The sequence below is a fragment of the Schistocerca cancellata genome, chromosome 7 (assembly GCF_023864275.1).
Source record: "Schistocerca cancellata isolate TAMUIC-IGC-003103 chromosome 7, iqSchCanc2.1, whole genome shotgun sequence".
Taxonomy (NCBI): Eukaryota; Metazoa; Arthropoda; class Insecta; order Orthoptera; family Acrididae; genus Schistocerca; species Schistocerca cancellata.
Genome location: NC_064632.1, coordinates 85,862,340 through 85,885,786, shown reverse-complemented (window position 1 = coordinate 85,885,786; position 23,447 = coordinate 85,862,340). Strand labels below are relative to the sequence as shown.

Here is a 23,447-nt window from a genome sequence, read left to right as displayed (position 1 = left end):
CTCAGACTTCCCCAGTTATGTGTATGCCACATATATTTCACACATCTATGTCTGATTTCTCTCCTGATCTATTTTTCCTTTCTATTTATCTCATCCTTCTTCCACCTAATTCATCACACCCTGTCCCTCTTTCACCTGCTTCTTCACACCCTGCCATTACTCCACCTGCCTCATCACACCTTTCTCAGTCTACTTCTCCTCTCCCTGTGCTTGTCCATCTCTTGTACTACCCTATTTTCACCTCCCTTCTCCTCACCACAGTGTGAGGTAAGTGGTTCTTATATCCACACAGTAATTCCCATGTGCACCAAATATGGTTCAAATCAATCAAATGATTTAGAATATGTGGTACATAAATACATACAAACTTACATTTTTATAATATGCTGGCTTTTTGCCTGAAGGTTTGCCTGTCTACATGTATGTCACTGTCCACAAATCTCCTCATTTCCTCTCTCTCTGTCTGTCTCCTCCTCCTCTCTATCCATCTCCTCCTCAATCTATCCATCTCCTCCTCCCCCTTCTTTCTGCTTTCTGTCCATCTCCTCCCACCTTTCTCTGGCCATCCCCTTCTCCTTACACCTACTGTTCATCTCTTTCTCCTACCTTTTGCTGTCCATACCCTCCTCCCCTCTCCCGTTATTCATCTGTTCCTCCTCCCACTCTTATCTGTTCATCTTCCCACTCTTATCTGTTCATCCTCCTCCTCTCTCTGTCCATCTCATCCTCCCCCTCTCTCTGTCTATCACTTGCTCCTCCCTCTGTATGTTTACCTCATCCGCTCACAACTCTTTGTCCTTTTCCCCATTGTCTGTCTGTCCATTTCATCCTCCCCCTCTCTCTGTCTATCACTTGCTCCTCCCTCTCTGTATGTTTACCTCATCTGCTCACAACCCTTTGTCCTTTTCCCCATTGTCTGTCTGTCCATTTCCTCCTCCCACCTAACTCTGACTATTCCTCCTCTGTCTCACTGTGTCCTTGTACTCCTTGCCCCTATTTCTGTTCATCTTGTCCCACAACTCTATCTTCTCCTCACCTTCACTCCATCCATCTTCTCCTCCTGTCTATCTGTCCATTTTCTCCTCCCCAATTGGTTCTTCTCCCCTTCCCCCAACAGTCCATCTCCTGCTTCTCCACCCCTCACTTCATCTCTTCCTGCCCCTTTCTCTGTCTGTCTCATCCTCCCATTCTCTTTGTATTCCTCCTCCCCCCTCTTCTCTGTGTGTATTCCTCCTCCCCCCTCTTCTGTCCCTCTCATCCTTCCTGTTCAATCCTCCTACCTCCTCTTTCTGTTCATCTCCTCATCCCAACTCTCTGTGTCAGTATCCTCCTGACCCCCTCAGCTCACCTCCTCCTCCCCCCCTTTCAGTCCATCTCCCCATCTCCCCCCCCCTTACCCCATCTCCTCCTCCATACTCTCTGTTTCTACTCCCCCCCCCCCCACTCTGTTCACATCATCTTGCCTTTTATCTTTGTCTATCTTCTCCTCCCTCCCTCCACTGCCCATCTTCCCCCCCCCCCTCTCTGTCTCTCTATCCATCTCCTCTATCACATCTCTCTGTCCATTTTCCCTGCCCCCATTCTCTGTCCATCTCCTCCTCGTACTCTTCTCTCTGCTCTACTCCTCCTACTCCTTCTCTGTATACAGTCCCCCCCCTCTTTTTGTCCATCTACTCCTTCCTGTCCATTTCCTCCTTGACCCTCATTCTATTCATCTCATCCCTCAATACTCTGTTGATCTCCTTGTCCTAACTCTATCTCCTTGTAGCCCAAGCCCCTGGCTGACAGGCGTCTTCTCCTCCCCCCCCCCCCCCCATCCTTCTGCATCTCCTCCTCACCCTCTCTCCATTCTTCTCTTCCTCCTACCTCTCCGGGTTCATCTCCTCCTCCCCCTTTCTATGTCAGTCACCTCCATTATCCTTGCTTTCCTCATCTCTTCGTCTTCTTCCTCTCCCTTTCTCCCCCTACCTCTTCTCTGACGATGTCCTCCTCCTGCTTCTCTCTGTCCATCTCTCTTCCAACTTACTCACTGTCCATCTCCTCATACCACTCACTGTGTCAGTCTCCTTCTTCCTCATCCCAGTTCATCCCCTACTGCTCCCCACTCAGTCCATCACCTCCTCCTCTACCCTTACTCAGTCTCTTCTTCGTCCTCCTCTCTGTCTATCCACTCCTTCTCCCTGGCTCTGTGCACGTCATCTCGTCCCCTGTCTTTGTCTGCCTTGAGCCATCTTTTTTGCACACCATATGTAACAGGGATGTCCAAGAACTATCTGATCTAGTCGCAATACCAGCTTTCAATAGCTCCTTGAACTCCACTTGTATTGCCAGGAGCCTTGTCTGGTGAAAGCCATCTCAGACAAGCAGTAGCAGGCTCACCAGGTTATCTGCGGATATGGTGCACTGTCAAGTAATGACGCTTCCCATCAGTGGCAATCAGATGGCTGAGCACTGCAATTCTAGCAGTATGCAGCCAAAAAGATTGCCCTTGTTCATTGTAGTAATTGTATTGTTCAGCCAAAAAACAGTTGGACCCACAGACATCATCATTGTGACAAACCCGAATGGTTTCTGCACTGTTGTATGGGCGCAATCAACTCCAATGCAGATGACATGGTTGATGGATTGGCACTGCAGCTCACTGTATCGAAACTCCAGTTCGTTAAATTCGATGACAGATGAAAATGAGACAAAAAACCCACACCAAATATAAGGTCTTTGACATTGACAATAATAAATGTCCAAGTAGGCTCTTATTGAAGACCCAAATACGTTGTCATTGTGTCAAAGCTCTGGGAGGAGAGGAGGAACAGTGCTACTGCCCAGGATGGCAAAAGTTTAGTTTTAGTATGGTTTCAAATGAATGAATTAAACAAAATAATAAAAGTTTTCCATAAATAAATAAATGTGAGAGTAAGTTGGTGATGATTTCAGCCATAAAATCTGGTTTCTTCCGGGAAATTACATATAATCTCAAGAAACAGATTATAAATGAAGTGCAGGAATTTTGACACCTTGGGTGCATCTTTCAAAATAGCAGAGCTTGCTAATGGCAGTTTTGTCAACTCCATGTGTGCGTATAGAACACTTAAAATGAACCTGTGGCAGCTTGAAAGTTCCTGTAGAAGTGAAAAACTCTACAATATAAAATAAAGATAAATGATAGATGTGATGACCTAATGCTTGCTATATAGCAGCCTTACACATCGGTATCAGTATCATCAAGAAAAATACTTTATAATACATAAATAAATTTAAAAAAGTAATACCGGGTGATCAAAAAGTCAGTATAAATTTGAAAACTTAATAAACCCCAGAATAATGTACACTCCTGGAAATTGAAATAAGAACACCGTGAATTCATTGTCCCAGGAAGGGGAAACTTTATTGACACATTCCTGGGGTCAGATACATCACATGATCACACTGACAGAACCACAGGCACATAGACACAGGCAACAGAGCATGCACAATGTCGGCACTAGTACAGTGTATATCCACCTTTCGCAGCAATGCAGGCTGCTATTCTCCCATGGAGACGATCGTAGAGATGCTGGATGTAGTCCTGTGGAACGGCTTGCCATGCCATTTCCACCTGGCGCCTCAGTTGGACCAGCGTTCGTGCTGGACGTGCAGACCGCGTGAGACGACGCTTCATCCAGTCCCAAACATGCTCAATGGGGGACAGATCCGGAGATCTTGCTGGCCAGGGTAGTTGACTTACACCTTCTAGAGCACGTTGGGTGGCACGGGATACATGCGGACGTGCATTGTCCTGTTGGAACAGCAAGTTCCCTTGCCGGTCTAGGAATGGTAGAACGATGGGTTCGATGACGGTTTGGATGTACCGTGCACTATTCAGTGTCCCCTCGACGATCACCAGTGGTGTACGGCCAGTGTAGGAGATCGCTCCCCACACCATGATGCCGGGTGTTGGCCCTGTGTGCCTCGGTCGTATGCAGTCCTGATTGTGGCGCTCACCTGCACGGCGCCAAACACGCATACGACCATCATTGGCACCAAGGCAGAAGCGACTCTCATTGCTGAAGACAACACGTCTCCATTCGTCCCTCCATTCACGCCTGTCGCGACACCACTGGAGGCGGGCTGCACGATGTTGGGGCGTGAGCGGAAGACGGCCTAACGGTGTGCGGGACCGTAGCCCAGCTTCATGGAGACGGTTGCGAATGGTCCTCGCCGATACCCCAGGAGCAACAGTGTCCCTAATTTGCTGGGAAGTGGCGGTGCGGTCCCCTACGGTACTGCGTAGGATCCTATGGTCTTGGCGTGCATCCGTGCGTCGCTGCGGTCCGGTCCCAGGTCGACGGGCACGTGCACCTTCCTCCGACCACTGGCGACAACATCGATGTACTGTGGAGACCTGACGCCCCACGTGTTGAGCAATTCGGCGGTACGTCCACCCGGCCTCCCACATGCCCATTATACGCCCTCGCTCAAAGTCCGTCAACTGCACATACGGTTCACGTCCACGCTGTCGCGGCATGCTACCAGTGTTAAAGACTGCGATGGAGCTCCGTATGCCACGGCAAACTGGCTGACACTGACGGCGGCGGTGCACAAATGCTGCGCAGCTAGCGCCATTCGACGGCCAACACCGCATTTCCTGGTGTGTCCGCTGTGCCGTGCGTGTGATCATTGCTTGTACAGCCCTCTCGCAGTGTCCGGAGCAAGTATGGTGGGTCTGACACACCGGTGTCAATGTGTTCTTTTTTCATTTCCAGGAGTGTAGATAGAGAGATGAAAATTGACACACATGCTTGGAATGACATGGGGTTTTATTAGGGGGGGGGGGGGGGGGGGGAGAAAAAAGAAACATATTGCTAGACGCGTGAAAGATCTCTTGCTCTTGTGCGCGACGTTTAGTGATGATCGTGTGCTCAGCCACCACTTTTGTCATGCTTGGCCTCCCAGGTCCCCGGACCTCAGTCCGTGCTTTGGGGTTACCTGAAGTCGCAAGTGTATCGTGATCGACCAACATCTCTAGGGATGCAAAAGACAACATCCGACGCCAATGCCTCACCATAACTCCGGACATGCTTTACAGTGCTGTTCACAACATTATTCCTCGACTACAGCTATTGTTGAGGAATGATGGTGGACATATTGTGCATTTTCTGTAAAGAACATCATCTTCGCTTTGTCTTACTTTGTTATGCTACTTATTGCTATTCTGATCAGATGAAGCACCATCTGTCGGACATTTTTTGAACATTTGTATTTTTTTGGTTCTAATAAAGCCGCATATCATTCCAAGCATGTGTGTTAATTTGTACCTCTATATCTACCTTATTCCATGATTTATTCAATTTTCAAATTTATACTGACTTTTTGATCACCTGGTATATGCACTACCTGTCACATGCCACAGTCTTGTGAATCGAGACATTGTGACTAAGTCGCATTTAACATGAAAAGTTGCATGGCATCCATCCCCTGCTACTCCCTCTCCTTTGGATCTGCCAGTAATACCATTCACATTGATTTTCTTTTAATTTTTGTCTTATTTCCTGTACTTTCTTGGTATTGAAGCTATAATCAATAGATATTAATATCAAGATCATATGGAGAAAACACCGTTTTGACCTTCTTTTGGACCTGAAACAACTAACTGCACTGCACAAACTCTTTATTCAGTTTTACCATATTTCAAACTGTGCATTTCAACAATTTTAGTTTGTGCTTAACTGTTACTTCTCAGTACAATAAACGAAATTGCTTTCAGAACTGATTGTTTTGACCCATAAACCGTGGTGATGGCATGTCAGAAAGCACACCTTTTCGATGTCAGACCAGAGCCGTTTTTTCTGTATCTGTTTACAGACACACTAAATAGCCACCAGTGATTTATAGACTTTTTCAACAAATAAAGAATATATAAGTCATTTGCTGTCCTGTGACCATCCACTTCACACAACAGAAAGCCTGACGATGTGGTTGACTGCAATACTCACCTGTGCTGGTTGCTGCAGATCTCATACCGTCCACTCCCTTCTGCTCAGGGAATGAGAGAAAGTGAATGGATTTTAGTTATAAACTCCATGAGTGACATAGCTTAATTTTTGTTTGAATAATTATGAGGTGCATTTAGGTTACAACACTGACAACTATTTTTCTCATAAAACTAATCATGTGAAAACTGTGAAATTTGTGTCACTTCTTGACAAATCTCCGATTTTTCATAATGTCAATTACATAATTCCTTGACCACTGCAAATGCTGCTTTTAGGAGTCTGGTTTAACCACTGGAAAATCACATACACGCCTCACTCATTGTTACACTCTGTGAAAATAAAGTCCTATTCTTCCTGTCGTCATGCATAAGGATTTTGTGGTAACATGTTATGGATGCAGCATTCGTGGCACCCACCTGCAGTACTTTTTTTGCAGTTTTAAGTATTAAAAACATTCATTACTCTCGCTGCTGTTGCTAGAATTTTATGTGGTATACAGTGACATCTCAGTCACCCATTCACAATGGGTGCAGACATATGTTAAAACAACCCACTTTTTTTTAAGTCTCTTTCCAGTCCTGAGAATGAAAATGAAAGGTGTCATAACTTGGATGCACCCATAATTTTGGAGTTTCACTCAAAATGTTTGAATGGTAGACATTCCACTTCTGTTTTACCGACTGGAGCCTCATACGTACCTCTGGCCTTAGATATACTCACATCAAAAAGATGTGTGTGAGAGTGATACGCGCAAATAAGGTCTCATGAATAAATAAGGTTCACAATGTCTGGAAATGTGAGGAGGGTACGGGGAACGGGGCACTTGAAATTTTTGCAGTAGGTGGCAAAATCCCTGGAGTCAGCTCTGCATTCTATTTTCACCATAAGTTTGGATGCATGAATCATTACTGCAGCGAGTGTAAGCTATTTTAATGAGCAGGTACAACACTCATCTGGGGGTAAACACTTACCTCAGACCTGGAATCTGCAAGAAAATTTTTACCGGAGATGAGGTTGTGCATGAATAATTTCTGTTAGTGTTGCAATGCTAATGACGTTGCATTTGCATACTGCCTTTCATCCCTTAGTTGCGGATGCACACATTGCTGATGACAGATGTTGGCGTGTTTTAACATCCATCTGTGGCATTTGGGTAACAGCGAGCTGCCTCTCCAAAACACTTGAAATATCAACTCAGTTTCCCAGTACTCATATAAAATCTATGCCAATCATTTTTCAGGCACATAAAATCTATGCCAATCATTTTTCTGGCACCCTGTCTGCTGGTCAGGAGTATGATGATAGCAGCAATGGAATTTGTACTGCTCTGATGAGAGCTTTCCTGTTTAAATGTGCAATTTGATCTTCTAAAAGTTTGACCTTTTGCTCTTTTGTTGGTGCATCTGCACTCATCACATGTTTAAGTGCTAGTTCCGGCACTTGCTGCTTCAGTGTACTTCAGTGACAGCTGTGTTGTGCTTTCAATTTTAGTGCATACAGAAATTTCACAGACAGGGCATGCAATGACAAATCTTGTGTTGTTATGGCTGTACAAATACTAGCTGGTAATTTACAAAGCTGTAGCACACATAGAAACTGTTCAGGCAGCAGATCAGGACCTGCTAAAGCATGTAAAACTCATAACATTTGAGATGAGGAGCTGTTGTCCTAGCTGTTCATCATTAAAAGCTTTCTGCTGCTGAATCCCTGGCAAAAATGTGTAGCATTGCATGTGTGCCTGCTTAAGTGAGGTGTAGCAGTATTTTGATAGAATACCTTCAGTTTCTTCTATCACTGCTCCCTCCATGTGCAGCTGAAATTACATACCTGTCATGGCTGGTGCACACTCCGTGTTGTGGAAAGATGCACTCTGTGTGCATGAATCACATCTGTGGATGATCAGGCCCAAACAGCAGAAGTTGAATATAACCCTAACAGGTTGTGGAATACACATCTTGCTCATTTTGTCAGTGGCTGCATGTTTCAGCATAGCTGAAGACATGGTTTCTTCCATTTTAAATTCAGTCTCTGGCATTTGTGATGTTGCATTCATTACTATCACAAGAGGAGAGGTAATGGTGGTGGTGGTGGGGGGGGGGGGGGACAATTTTCTGTTCCAAATTTCCTCTTAAAGGCTCACTTCAGGGTCACCACTACGAGTAATTTATCAACAAGAAATAATACCCATATAAAATCTGCGGACATGACGATAAGTCAGTATGTTCTTTTTATTGCACACACACTAAGTTGTGACAAAGCAAGGAAATGCAAAGAATATCTAACAAAACTCTCTATCTATAATGAAGACACTCTGCTAAATCAGTAATTCATCTTCTGTCTGTTGTGTCGGCTACATGCGCAGGGACTGATGTGACCACAACCTTATTGTCATTGGCAGATTCATTCATTTTCTGGAAAAGATAGCTAACATGTAACCCAATATATGTTTGCAATATTATATAGCCCGGTGGAGTTGATTAAACTTTTTAACCACATGCTCCCAAGGAACCATGAAGAATTAACAATAAATTATCATTTAGAAGAAAGTAGCAATGTGACATCATAGAGCTTGTCCTTTCATCATCAGCTGCACGAAATACTTCAAAATTAATTTGTGTAGCTGTGGATCATCAGCTGTGTCTGTTCTTTCAGATATGCATGTAAGTTCTACAAGATGAGGCAAGCACACGATAATAACAACATTGGTCTATGTTCCTCATTGTTGTTCTCCGTGTTGTGGGAATTCAAATGATGTTGGAGTGTTAGGTGACGAATTTAATGGACCAGAATCTAAGGCTGTAGACAGTGTGATAGCTGAAATTTGGGTCAGTCCAGGGAACATTCATGGATAGCCGAAGTGGTTAAGGGACCATATGCACAAGTGGAAAAACCCGGTATACATATTTTTTGTATTTCAGTTGGGTGATAGATTTATATCTAACACAGCTGATGTCAAGGAATCCACAGTCAGCCAGTTAATTTCAAAATGTTTCAAAGATTTATCCAGCACACAGAGGTATTCTCCTGAGTACTGCCACTGTACTAGAACAGATGAAAAGAAGTGTTGTACATTTCAGATTATGCAGAGTTTATTTCATCTGAAACTAAAATCATCACGGCACCAAAGAAAGCTCAGTTGCAGATATTCAACCATTGCTCGAGTATGCTACTGACTGCATCCATCTCTGAACTGTATAAATTCTTTCAAAAATGAATCTACAGGACATACAGCTGAATAGCCAAGGACAAAGATAATTTACCATTTAGAATATAATGTCTGTATGTGTAAAAGATGATTTATTCAATGTAACTGTGACTTTACTGTTTTAATGAGATACCTGTACTCATCAATTACTAAATTTCTAATTTTGTGGTAAGCATAGTATGCCTACCTATGCCTTTTTATTCTCAGTGCAATGTAGAATTTTTTTAACTTCAACTGAAGACATAGTTCATACATTATATATTTGCTTGCTTCAGCAAGGCTTAATGTTTACTGATATATACCACCAGTTGCAACTTTGATTTGGAAGATTTGTAGAAGATGTAGAAAAAATAAACAGTTATAGTTTGGAACATAAGTAGAAGAAGTAGAAAAAAAATTAAATAATCATAAAACACAAATGATAACAGGACATAACATGTTGGAAGTAGCAATAGTGACTGTATTTCTAGATTTTTTGTAACAAATGTGATATTTAGTATTGTGCAATAAAAATTTTATATCCACATAATACCATGAAGGAAGAGGTACATTTTTTGCTCCATAATAAGAAAAAATGAGCAGTAGATTTTATTCAGATTATTCTTAAATATTTCTTATGCTTCCTGCAGACTTCATGACGGTGGTTTCACAGACACAACTCCAGATGGTGAACCAACTGTTCCTATGTGGCAACATTGGTTGAGTGGTGTAGAAGAGTATATAATTGGTCCCGAGACGAAATTTGAAGGTATGTTTAATGTAATTATTGAAAGCAAATCGGCAGCGCCCTTTTCAATGCATGAAAGTGTAGGAAAGCAGGGTAGGAAAGCAAATACAGCTTGTAACCACTATTCTGCTTATATAAATATCTCCAGGTGACTTGTGGTGGATGTAGAATGAAATACATTGTCCCTATGTATAGTTTCACATGCACTCTATGATGTATTTCACAGTCAATGGAAAGAGTGAGGTCACTGTACAGTTAAGATATGTATCAGGCAATAGAGTGGCATATAGCCAAGTTTGAACTTGTAGTTTTGGACGTTTTGTGCTTCAGAGCTGACAGACTAACTTGGTAACTTCTACCTACCAGTCATAAAAAAGCTTTGTTCCCCCACCCTTACTCCACCACTTACTTATCCCCACCCTCCTCCACGATTGCTAACCCGATGTAACTCTAATGACCCACTTCAACACTGTTCTTCTTATATTCTTCCATGATTATTTCTACTATCTAGTGCTTGCTACCCTGCTGAGCTAATGCCATGAAATGTTGTTATGTATTCACAAACAAACATATTTGATACATTAAAAATTTATGTAAAAATGTCCAAATTGTTTTATAGTCTATAGAACAAGGAAAATCTTGAGAGCACCGCAGAAGCTGAAAGAAATTTGATTCAGTACATGTTTTTGCATGATGTCATCAGATTGATGGATTTGGCAAACATTAGATATGATATTAATTCAGTAATTGTTTTTGGGAAACATATGTTATAGAAAACAATTTTTCAACAAAAACACTCAATTTTTGAAAATGTTTTGGATAGATAAAAAATCTATTCACCAAGTGGTGGCAGGAGAACAGACATACAAATGATATTACGAATGCAAGCTTTCAGAGCCATCAGCCCGTTCTTCTGGTAGAAGGGTTGAAGGCGAAGAAAGAGGGGTGAAGGGAAAGGGGTAGAGTTCAGAAAAGCCACTCAGAACCCCGTGTCAGGGGAGACTTACTGGACAGGATGAGAAGCAAATACTAAACCTCACCAGAAAACGTTTTTGCATCTTATGTCTATTTTATGTATTTGTAAGATTATTACAGTTCATATGTTGCTGTTTGAAATTGATTCACAACACAACACAACACATGTTGTTATATAACACAGTTTTCTATCAAAAGATATTTTAATTTTGTTTTCAAATCATTCCATTTCTGTGGCTTTGGTGAGCTTGGCAACTTGTTCAACTAAACGAAATGATTGATAAGCAGAACTTAATCTGTAATTTTGGGTTTGCCAAAAATGGTTATTTTTTGTCCCAGTGTTGTGATCATGTGCATCATTATGGTATATTTTTGGGGAGCAACAAAAAGAGTGTTTACTTTGATAATTACGAAGAACATATAGACACTTTATGACAAGAAACTGTGGCTTACTCTGTGCATAGATCTTATTGTCTTTTCTGTAAATGCACCACTCACCTCCATAATTTGTTCACATACTTAAGAAAAATATAAGTTGTATCAAAACACAACTCGTATCAAAACACAACTCGTAACACTTAGCTATGGACTATCTTTGATGACTGCTAAGGAGATACAAGCTATTGATTTTTCTATATATAAAATTAATGTAGTTTACTAATAGAAATCTTCATCCACTTACAACCTGGAAACTTAAGTTACCATTTTCCACTGCCATGATAATACACTTATTAGTTACATTTGTCTGGTGACAGCTACCTGTTTTAAAAAAATAAATAATAAATAAATGGTTTATTTGTTCATAATAACAAAGATTTACTGGCTTTCATGTGATAATTGAAGTATTTACTTACTTTCATTATACTATTAACTGCTAGAGATACCAGGTCCTTATGCTCTGCCAGAGAGTGAGATTGTGGTGTCACTGCCTAGCTTATCATGCTGGAGTTACGGGGTTGTGCCATGCCATTAATATATAGAAGGATGAGATCAGGGCAACTATTGAGCACGGCTGTACACCATGTGTTAATGTTTCATTGATTGATTGGAAATTGATGACCTTATATCTTGTGTGTGTTATTTTTGTATTTTGCTTATGATTCATCAGGTATGTCGATGATTCTCCGATGTTATTTGATGTACGGAATCTTAGAATAGCCCATAGTTCACTGAGTCAAAAGATTTTGCCAGGTATATAAATAGATATGCAGCCTTCCTCTTCTGGTCCTGCATACAGTATACTTCATGCATTAACTATGTAACAGCTGTTGTTGTGCTTTTATGCTTGAGCAGACAATTAGTACATTTAGATGAGCAGTTACTCTAATACTGCAATTAATAAAATAGGTAAGAGGTTCTGCTATCTTTTGAGCAAATCCTAATAACACAACTATGTATGCCATCCCAACCTGATATTTGTTCTTTGACATTTGTACGTCTATCACCATGTGTTTTACATCTTTATTTACTTCCACGGATTTAATATCAACATTCTGTATAAGATTATCTGGTAGGGGTGGTCAACAACAGAAATTAAATACTTAACCAAAGTGCTACCTCTAATATTTTTAATACTTCATTTCTGTGCATGTGTGTTGCTTGCTAAGTCAGTGTTCATCATCTAGAGAGTCATTTGTCTCTCTGACTTTGCCATTCACCTGAATCCTGAGGTCTGCTGTTTATATTTTAAAGGTTTTCTTGGGCTGATTGTATTGTGTCTTCAAAATCTGCATAATAGTTGTGAGGTTAAGAAGGTTCAGAACACATATACTCTGCCTGGGTCTGATCAGACACTGTGGAAGTTCTGTACTATTTAAAAACAGTCTTGCCTTCTCTGAAAGTGTGGCATTAGTGGTAAACAATATCTTATTTTTCCTCTTTTTCTGTTATCTTTGAAGGTATTAGTGCTATAGATTTTCTGAGTTTCTGTTGAGCAGTTTCTGGTATTGTTGGCATAGATGAGTTTAGAAATTCTCTACCATCAGGCAGAAGTGGTCAGAATAATGAATACCTATAATCTATCAAACAATGGAAAATCCAGGATGGAATGTAACAATACAAGAGAAGGGAAGTTGCCACTCACCATATAGCGGAGATGCTGAGCCGCGATAAGCACAATAAAAAGAATCATAGCTTTCGGCCATTAAGGTATTTGTCACCAGTAGACGCGCGCGCGCACACCGCACACACACACACACACACACACACACACACACACACACACACACACACACACATGCGAGCGTAACTTGCACACACATCTGCAGTCTCAGAGAACTGAAACTACACTGTGAGCGAGGCTTGGGTGGGGAGGGGGAGGGAAAGTGTGGTGGGAGTGGCAGACAGTGCAGTGTTGCAGTTTAGATGGAGGGTAGGAGAGAAGGTTCGGAGGGGGGAGGGAGTGAGTAGCGGAAAGGAGAGAAATAAAAATAAAAGAAATTAAAAGACTGAGTGTGGCGGTGAAATGACAGCTGAGTAGTGCTGGAATGGGAACAGGGAGGGGGCTGGATGGGTGAGGACAGTGACTAACGAAGGTTGAGGCCAGGAGGGTTATGGGAACGTAGGATGTATTGCAGGGAAAGTTCCCAGCTGTGCAATTCAGATAAGCTGGTGTTGGTGGGAAGGATCCATATGGCACAGGCTGTGAAGCAGTCATTGAGATGAGGGGTATCATGTTTAGCAGCGTGTTCAGCAACAGAGTGGTCCACTTGTTTCTTGGCCACAGTTTGTCGGTGGCCATTCATGCTGACAGACAGCTTGTTGGTTGTCATGCCTACATAGAATGCTGCACAGAGGTTGCAGCTTAGCTCGTAAATCACATTACTGGTTTTACAGGTAGTCCTACCTTTGATGGGATAGGTGATGTTAGTGACCGGACTGGTCTAGGTAGTGGTAGGAGAATGTATGTGACATGTCTTGCATCTAGGTCTATTACAGGATATGACATTTCTCATTTTAGGGCACAACAAGAGGTAATCAAAACCCTGGCGGAGAATGTAATTCAGTTGCTCCAGTCCGGGATGGTACTGAGTTACGAGGGGAATGGTCCTCTGTGGCCGGACTTTGGGAGGTGCTGGGAGACTGGAAAGATAAGGTACGAGAGATTCGTTTTTGCACAAGGATGGGAGGATAATTACGGTCAGTGAAGGCTTCAGTGAGACCCTTGGTATATTTTGAGATGGACTGCTCATCACTGCAGATGCGACAACCATGGGTGGCTAGGCTGTACGGAAGGGGCTTCTTGGTATGGAATGGGTTGGGTGGCAGCTGTAGAAGTGGAGGTATTGCTGGTGGTTAGTAGGTTTGATTGGATGGAGGTACTGATGTAGCCATCTCTGAGGTGAAAGTCAACATCTAGGAAGGTGACTTGTTGGGTTGAGTTGGACCAGGTGAAGCAAATGGGGGAGAAGTTGTTGAGGTTCTGGAGGAATGTGAATAAGGTGTCTTCACCTTCAATCCAGGTAGCAAAGGTGTCATCAATGAATCTGAACCAGGTGAGGGGTTTAGGATTCTGGGCTTCTAGGAAGGATTCCTCTAGATGGCCCATGAATAGGTTAGCATAGAATGGTGCCATGCAGGTGCCCATAGCCATACCGCAGATGTGTTTGTAGGTAATACCTAATCTACTGTAATTGGCATTGGCATTCACGTTGTTCCTGATTGTTGAGTAATCTATTCTGTTGGGGTTTGTATAAGGTATTCTAGTGTCTTGAGCTGGCCACATTTATAAGAATATATCAGCTCAATCCATTTTAGTATTATTCTATTTGAATTTCTGTCTTTATTAAAGTCATTAAGACCAGTCTGACCAGCTACATTATTAAGTATGTCCAGAAAGTACACTCCTGGAAATTGAAATAAGAACACCGTGAATTCATTGTCCCAGGAAGGGGAAACTTTATTGACACATTCCTGGGGTCAGATACATCACATGATCACACTGACAGAACCACAGGCACATAGACACAGGCAACAGAGCATGCACAATGTCGGCACTAGTACAGTGTATATCCACCTTTCGCAGCAATGCAGGCTGCTATTCTCCCATGGAGACGATCGTAGAGATGCTGGATGTAGTCCTGTGGAACGGCTTGCCATGCCATTTCCACCTGGCGCCTCAGTTGGACCAGCGTTCGTGCTGGACGTGCAGACCGCGTGAGACGACGCTTCATCCAGTCCCAAACATGCTCAATGGGGGACAGATCCGGAGATCTTGCTGGCCAGGGTAGTTGACTTACACTTTCTAGAGCACGTTGGGTGGCACGGGATACATGCGGACGTGCATTGTCCTGTTGGAACAGCAAGTTCCCTTGCCGGTCTAGGAATGGTAGAACGATGGGTTCGATGACGGTTTGGATGTACCGTGCACTATTCAGTGTCCCCTCGACGATCACCAGTGGTGTACGGCCAGTATAGGAGATCGCTCCCCACACCATGATGCCGGGTGTTGGCCCTGTGTGCCTCGGTCGTATGCAGTCCTGATTGTGGCGCTCACCTGCACGGCGCCAAACACGCATACGACCATCATTGGCACCAAGGCAGAAGCGACTCTCATCGCTGAAGACGACACGTCTCCATTCGTCCCTCCATTCACGCCTGTCGCGACCCCACTGGAGGCGGGCTGCACGATGTTGGGGCGTGAGCGGAAGACGGCCTAACGGTGTGCGGGACCGTAGCCCAGCTTCATGGAGACGGTTGCGAATGGTCCTCGCCGATACCCCAGGAGCAACAGTGTCCCTAATTTGCTGGGAAGTGGCGGTGCGGTCCCCTACGGCACTGCGTAGGATCCTACGGTCTTGGCGTGCATCCGTGCGTCGCTGCGGTCCGGTCCCAGGTCAACGGGCACGTGCACCTTCCGCCGACCACTGGCGGCAACATCGATGTACTGTGGAGACCTGACGCCCCACGTGTTGAGCAATTCGGCGGTACGTCCACCCGGCCTCCCGCATGCCCACTATACGCCCTCGCTCAAAGTCCGTCAACTGCACATACGGTTCACGTCCACGCTGTCGCGGCATGCTACCTGTGTTAAAGACTGCGATGGAGCTCCGTATGCCACGGCAAACTGGCTGACACTGACGGCGGCGGTGCACAAATGCTGCGCAGCTAGCGCCATTCGACGGCCAACACCGCGGTTCCTGGTGTGTCCGCTGTGCCGTGCGTGTGATCATTGCTTGTACAGCCCTCTCGCAGTGTCCGGAGCAAGTATGGTGGGTCTGACACACCGGTGTCAATGTGTTCTTTTTTCCATTTCCAGGAGTGTATATTATATCTGCATTTGGTGGGCAGTACACCCCAATAATTTTATATTTAGATAACTTACATATTTTACTGTTACTGTGGAGCACAGCAACCACCATTTCTTCTGCTCCTTCTTTGGAGTGATATTCTGGAATTAAGATTTTTTTTAACTGCAACAGGTTCATAAACAAAAATTGTCAAACTGTCATCTTTATGATGTTGTCTGCAATAATAACATAATATTGATGGTTTATTGATAGCAAAATCGATTTTCAATCACATAGTGATCATCTTCAGTGCTGTGGTGTACAAATTAAACTCATAGGCACTGGTATCGAGCTATTATCAGTAACCAAAGCTAAGAAACGATCACAAGGAGTTACTGTGATTATTTCTTAGCTTTGGTTACTGATAATAGCTTGATACCAGTGCCTATGAGTTTAATTTGTTCACCACAGCACTGAAGATGATCACTATGTGATTGAAAGTCGATTTTGCTATCAATAAATCATCAATATCATGGCCAACACTGACCTTCCTTTTAATTTCACGTATATGGTTGTTGTGCACACAACACTCCATGGAGTCGCCAATCAATAGAGTTAGACAACACGCACTCTCTCTCTCTCTCTCTCTCTCTCTCTCTCTCTCTTCTCTCTCTCTCATGAAAATGCAACTCACACCACATGACCACAGTTTCTGGCTTCCAAGACCAGACTTTTTTTTTAATTTTTGTCGAAGAAGGTGGCTTGTTGTGTTTAGGAGGACCAGGTGAAGCAAATGGAGGAAATGTGTTGAGGTTCTGGATGAATGTACATATGGTATCCTCACTCTCAATCCAGATGATGCCATCAGTGAATTTGAATGATGTAAAGGGCTTGGGATTTTGGGTGGATAGAAAGGATTCTCCTAGTGGCCCATAAATGGGGTGGCATAGGATGATGCCATGCAGATGCCCATAGTCATACGCTGGATTTGTTGTTTGGTGATGCCTTCAAAGGGGAAGTAATTGTGGGCAAGAATATAGTTAGTCGTGGCAACTAGGAAGGAGGTTGTAGGTTTGGAATTTGTCGGGCATTGGGAAAGGTAGTGTTCAATAGCAGCAAGGCCATGGGCATAAGGTATGTTAGTGTTAAAGAAGATGGCATCAGTAGTGATGAGCACGGTAAAGGTACAGTAACTGTGGAGAGTCGGTGATGGAAATGGTTGGTATCTTTTATATACGAGGGAAGGTTGCGGTTAATAGGCTGAAGATATTGCTTGGCAAGAACAGAAATTCTCTCAGTGGGGCACAGTAACTAGCCACAATGGGGTGTCCTGAGTGGTTGGGTTTATGGACTTTAGGAAGCATGCAGAAGGTAGGACGGGATATAGTTGTAGGGGTGAGGAGATCGATGGATTCCACAGGGAAGTTCCTGAGATGGGCCTAAGGATTTGAGGAGAGTCTGGAGATCCTGCTGGATTTCTGGAATGGTATAACTGTGACAGGGATTGTAGGTGGACGAATCTGACAGCTGGAAAAGTCCTTCTGCCAGGTACTCTTTAGCAGTTCAAAAAAATAGTGGTGGTGCCTTTGTCAGCAGATACGGTTGTAAGTTTGGGATCAGTTTTTAGATGGCGGATTGCAGTGCTTTCTGCAGATGTTAGGCTAGCTTACATGTTGAGGGATTTGGGGAATGATGGTGGGGCATGTTTTGAGGTTAAAAAAATTGTGGAAAGTTAAAGGGATGATTTCAGGGCAGTGGGGGTGTATCACAGTTGGATAGAGGAGTGAACTGAGTCAGGCAGGGTTCAACATTGGTATTTGGTTGAGTCTGATTGATAGTGCTAGTGGCATAAAGTGTTTCCATTTTAGGGACCAGGAGAAAGAAATAAGGTCTATGTGTCCTGCATAATTGAATTTGGGAGTGGGGAAAAAGGTGAGACCTTTGGAAAGAACTAATACTTTTGTGGGACTAAGGCTCCTGGAGGAGAGGTTCATGATTGTGTTTCGGGTCTGTTTAGGTTCTGGATTCTGTATGGTGGTAGGAGGGAATTTTTCAGGAAAGCATAAATGTAGTAGGTATGCAGGGCGGCAGGGCGAGGTTTGTCAGCTATGAGGGAATGTGGGGGAGGTTTGGGGGTTGTTGTAGAGATGGTGGATAGCAGTAGTCCAAGGTGTGAGTTGGAAGTGAACGGGATGGAGAGTTTTTGGAGGTGGCATTGTGCATGCTACTCTAATTTCTGGAGGTCAGAAGCTTCAATGTATGATATGGGGTCCTGGAGGTCAGGAGCTTAAATGTGTGATATGGGATCCTGGAATTTGGGATTGGTCTGGCATTATCAGCTACAGACTGTGGTCATTTGTATGTGAGTTGCGTTTGCGTGATTGTATGTGTTATCTAATTCTCATGAAGCACTGTTTGGCTGAAAGTTTTGTTTGGCAGTCCTTGTGTTGTGTCTATCTGTGACTGAGCATCTCCGCTGTATGATGAGTAGCAACTTTTAATTTCATCTGTATCTGACGAGTGTACATAATTATATTTATCAAGATTTCTTTTTTGCTCTGGATTTTAGTGTTTTATTATTTGTTTGTTATTGGCTATTTGAATTAAATATCATTATTTCTTGGACAGAAAAGACATATTTTAATAGAATTGTATAAGATAATCTACTGGAAGTAGATTCCATCGAGAGCTGTGAACTTTTCCCACTTTCGGGTAACAAATGGATTTCAAAATAAAAATGTTTAGATTCTTTTAGATGATCTGCTAAGAGAGCCAGTTCTTGAGATGGTTAAAATATGAGAAAAGCCATGCTGCATGAACAAAAACAAATGATAATCAGAAGGGCTAATGTCTTGTGAATAAGGCAGGTAAGGTAAGATATCCCATAAAAGTCCTTCAGCATTTCTTTCGCTCAGTTTGCAACATGTGGTTTGACATTGCCATGAAGCAGAATGACTTTGTCATGTCTCTGAGCATATTGCAGACTTTTTTGTTTAAGGTTGCAATTGACAGTGAGTAATTGTCTCTTAGCCATCAATATTCACTGTCTCACCTAGTTGCAGCAGCTCCATGGTACACCACACCAATCACGGTGCATTTTGTCACTTACCTTAAAATCATTGTCTTTGTAGCATCAAAATTCAATCTCTGGATAATGTTTCTGGCAGATCATGCTTTCCATATGATTCCTCTAGCGAACAGTGACTTTTCTGCTGCAGATTTTTTGAGATGAAAGTGGAAGAGTGACCCTGCAGATCTGATTTGTAGGTACCTAACATGACACATTCAGTACACTAGGTACCTAACCTAACACATTCAGTACTCTAAATAGGTTTATTATTTTCTGGAACCCTAATGCTTCTGTTGTTAAATAGATCTCATGTCACTCTCTGCTATACTGCTCTAGTACAACTACTGCCCTCTCTTCATCAAAAGCAAGAATAAATTCAAGCTCCCAATAACAATGCCAGTGTAGCTATTAATGTGACACTGGCACATAGGTGATGGCAATGTTCATGTTATAAAGTATTTAAAATTTTGAGGAGCTGTTTTGTTATCCCTTTCCCAGACATTTTTGCCACCAGCTATAATTTCAACATGATTGCCTTTCTTTCATTTAACCTGCTTCTGTGGTAATTTTTTCTACTGTTTACTGAACATGGTACTAGGTTCAACTTTCATGAACATCCTTTGTGTGCAAATTTTTGCAGGTGGATGTAGAGGGGCCTCTTCCATGATGTCAGTATAATGTAGGAACATCTTTGCACCTCTTGGCATCAGAATGTGCTTATTTGGAGTTTTGTCAGAAGTTTTATCACCATATTTTGTTTTGTCTATGTTGGTTGTTTATCAAAATCATGCTCTATTGCACTGGACTCGCATTCGGAAGGACGACGGTTCAATCCCGCGTCCGACCATCCTGATTTAGGTTTTCCGTGATTTCCCTAAATCGCTCCAGGCAAATGCCGGGATGGTTCCTTCAAAAGGGCACGGCCGACTTCCTTCCCCATCCTTCCCTAATACTATGAGACCGATAACCCGCTGTTTGGTCTCTTCCCCGAAACAACCAACCAACCATGCTCTAGTGCCAGAAATTTATTTTATGCCATTATCACTGCAAATATATGGGGTGGTTGTAATTAAACTTTTGCTACTTGAGCCAGTGTAGACGGAAAACTATTTACCGTGTGGGTACCAAAGTTTATAGGACTGATGTTCAGACTGTGTGCTGCAGGATTTCATTTTTAGTAGTTAGTGTCATGACTGACCATTAGGTACTGGTACAATGATGTAGAATTGTAACATTTGCATTAGTGTGCATTACAGTTGCAAACTGTAAATGTAGGTCTGGATAACTTGAACAAGGCTTTACTTGTAAAACTGTTTTATCAAAACAACAGCAGTAGTGCTGCTGCTATTCACAAGTATCAACGTGTTAGAGGAATGTGGAGAGGTCCTCTTTCTGTAGCACGTTTGAAGAACATTATTCAGAATCTCGAATTAACTAGCAACTTTGGAATTGCTGCTAATAGAAGCCAGCTGTCGATTGCACCACAAATTGTCAAGTAAATTACTGTTGCCATGCCTCAGAATGCTGTATACGATGTGCGATCTTTAAGCAGTACACAGGCTGTGTCTTGACAGCTGAACATTCCATGGTACATCATTTGAAAACTGCAGTGAACGGCTGTGAAATGGATCTCTAATAGTGTTTGTGGCTGTCTTTGATGCAGATGGTCATCACTTTGAGCAATATTTGTAACCTAGCGCATGAATTTGGTGTGCAATTAAAAAATGTTACCCTTTTGTGCAGAGATTGAAATGTGTTTCTTTCTGTGATTTATTTGTTATTTCTCTTTTGCATATCCTTAGAATGTTTCCACAAAATTTCATTGTCCTATAGTCACATGTTTTTCATGGAGGCTCTCTCAGATACTGGAAGTTTAATAATAACCACCTCGTGCTTACTCTTCTTGCTTCCTTTCATGGTTTGTTTGGTACACGCTGTATTTTCTGTAAAGAATGACCATTATCAGCTGTACTGTCATGGGTTAGGTGACATGACCAAGTTATAAGTATTTCTTTTCCAGCTCTTGACATTTTGTCACTGCTTTTGCATATTTGGAGTTCTCAGTATAATATTAGTTAAGACAATATTTATATGCTATTATGACTAACATGTTTTTCAAGGCATTACCATTACATTATGTAACGTCCCCAAAACTTTCTTGTGTCTCCAGATCTCTTCCATGTCTACAACTGTCTTTCATGACATAAATGAGTAGTAATGATTTGTGCAAAAGTCTACCTGGCAGTGTTCACTTTCATCTGTTTCCTCAGCTCGCGTTCTCCTACTATTTTCATTATCTTTTTTTCCTGCCGTCGGTTACAGTCCTCTCTCACAATTAAATTTTGGTTTCCCTTAATGTTTTGAGTAATTTATTTTATCCCATCATACCTCTCATCATCATCATCTGTGAAGATAGTAAGCATAAAGACTTTTACTATTATGGCAGGTGCTGGCTCTGTGTCTGTCTTGGTTATGATAACACTTTCACTATTTTTGTTTATAGCAGTTGACTCACAATAGAATTTTTTTATTCATTACTATACCTACTCCTGCATTAACCCTACATGATTTGTGTTGATTACCCTTTTCTCCAGGATTAGAAGTAATTTAATTGCTGCCGCCATATTTCACTAACTCCAATTATATCGTATAACACCAGCCTACCCATTTCTCTCTTTAAATGAAGGTGTCTGACATTCCATGCTCATGGAACTACACTCCTAAGAAATCTGTATCAGTTCAAAAGGTGGGCTGATTTTACCTCTGAAATACAAGGTGTATATGACCTGGGACACCCGGGAGATCCGGGAAAAACCCGGGAATTTTTTAGAATTCCAGGAATTTTTCATTGTTTTATTTCTCAGTTAAATTTTTGTGATTTTTGACTGGTAAGAACCAATACTCTAACAAAGGATATTACTGTATCCCGCTACTGCAGAATAATACTGCAGCAACAAAACATGAACGAGAGAAAACAAAACGATAATAAAACTTAAGTTACAAAGGAAATGCGCCATATACAACAACAGACCAGCTCTCATATAAGTGTCTGCCAACAGCAAAATGTGTCTGCCAACAGCAAAATGTGTCATAGGCTTTAGGAAGACTATACAATGCTTCGTAACAACAAATTGCCTCCGATGAGCGTGATGTGATAACTGTTTAAATTAGATTCATTTGAGCAGTTGCGGGCGGGCTCTTGCGCATGCGCAGTTGAGTCTCGTTTCGGTAGTACCTTCTCCCGCTTCTGGTTACAGAAGTGTGGCTGGGCGCAACTTCTTAATATTGCCCCGGTTCGGAAATATAGTAAATCTGGGGCTGATGCACAGAGCAGTCTGAGTTGTGGGGAGGTGGGTCGTCTCCATGTGACCTGTGTTTACATTCAGTGATTTTGTTGTTTCCTCTTCGTTTATTGCTCTCATGTCAAATGATAACAAAACGGATTTTTGTGGCCGGAAGCTATCAAATGAATTAAAATACATTCGCATAATTACCGAAGGATAAAATATGTTATTAGTTTCAAATTTTATTTCCACCTTTCTGACAGTCAAGCATTAATCGCCTTGCAGAACAATGAAGTTATTTTTGCCGGTTTGCTAAAGAGACTTGGCTTTTATTAATCTTTTCTGCTGAGGCAGTCAATTTATTTGAAACGAAGTGTTTAATTTCACACTATTGGCTAGTTTCAACTGTTCGCCGCATTTCAAGTGCACATATGGCATTATGCCTTAATAAAAAACCAAACATAATACAGTACTGGTACTCCAGGAAAATTTGCATACGAATGTGCATTTTAAGCCAAATTATGCATTTTAGTATGGTTCACGAAATTCCGACGCTCTTGAAATATCCTCTGATGTCTTGTTTCTTTTATGACATAATTAAGATCTCTTAATGTTTTACAAAAACAAACACACAGGGTTCCTGCGTCATCGTAGCTGCACAAGCGCGGTAGCCCTTGTTATCTGGCGGTCTCTGGCAACTGCTGAAACGAACCTATTTCTAACAGGTCGTGGGAAAATATTGCGAATGGTGGTTTGAAAAGCATTACATTCAAAGCAAATTTCCTTTCACACAAGATAACTATGTGCGAGAATGTACGATGAATTTCTTAAATCACAGAGCGTTTGACTCTCATTTAAAAATCAACTCTTTGAGAACGACCATCTAGAAGAATTTTGAGCCCAGAAGATCAGACATTTACGTCGTTATTAAAAAATTTTCCTAGCACATTTGTATGATGTATCTTAAAGTGCAACACGCGTAAAAA

The 23,447-nt window shown here is 42.2% G+C and overlaps 1 protein-coding gene across 1 annotated transcript in view; it reads left to right on the top strand.

The window, feature by feature from the left end:
* Positions 1-23,447, top strand: part of LOC126092652 (dynein axonemal heavy chain 1-like) — an 894,951-nt gene that overhangs the window by 342,547 nt on the left and 528,957 nt on the right. The window contains exon 28 of the mRNA XM_049908374.1: positions 9,807-9,925. Within this exon, the coding sequence (XP_049764331.1) occupies positions 9,807-9,925 (119 nt within the window). The remainder of the gene's footprint in view (positions 1-9,806; positions 9,926-23,447) is intronic.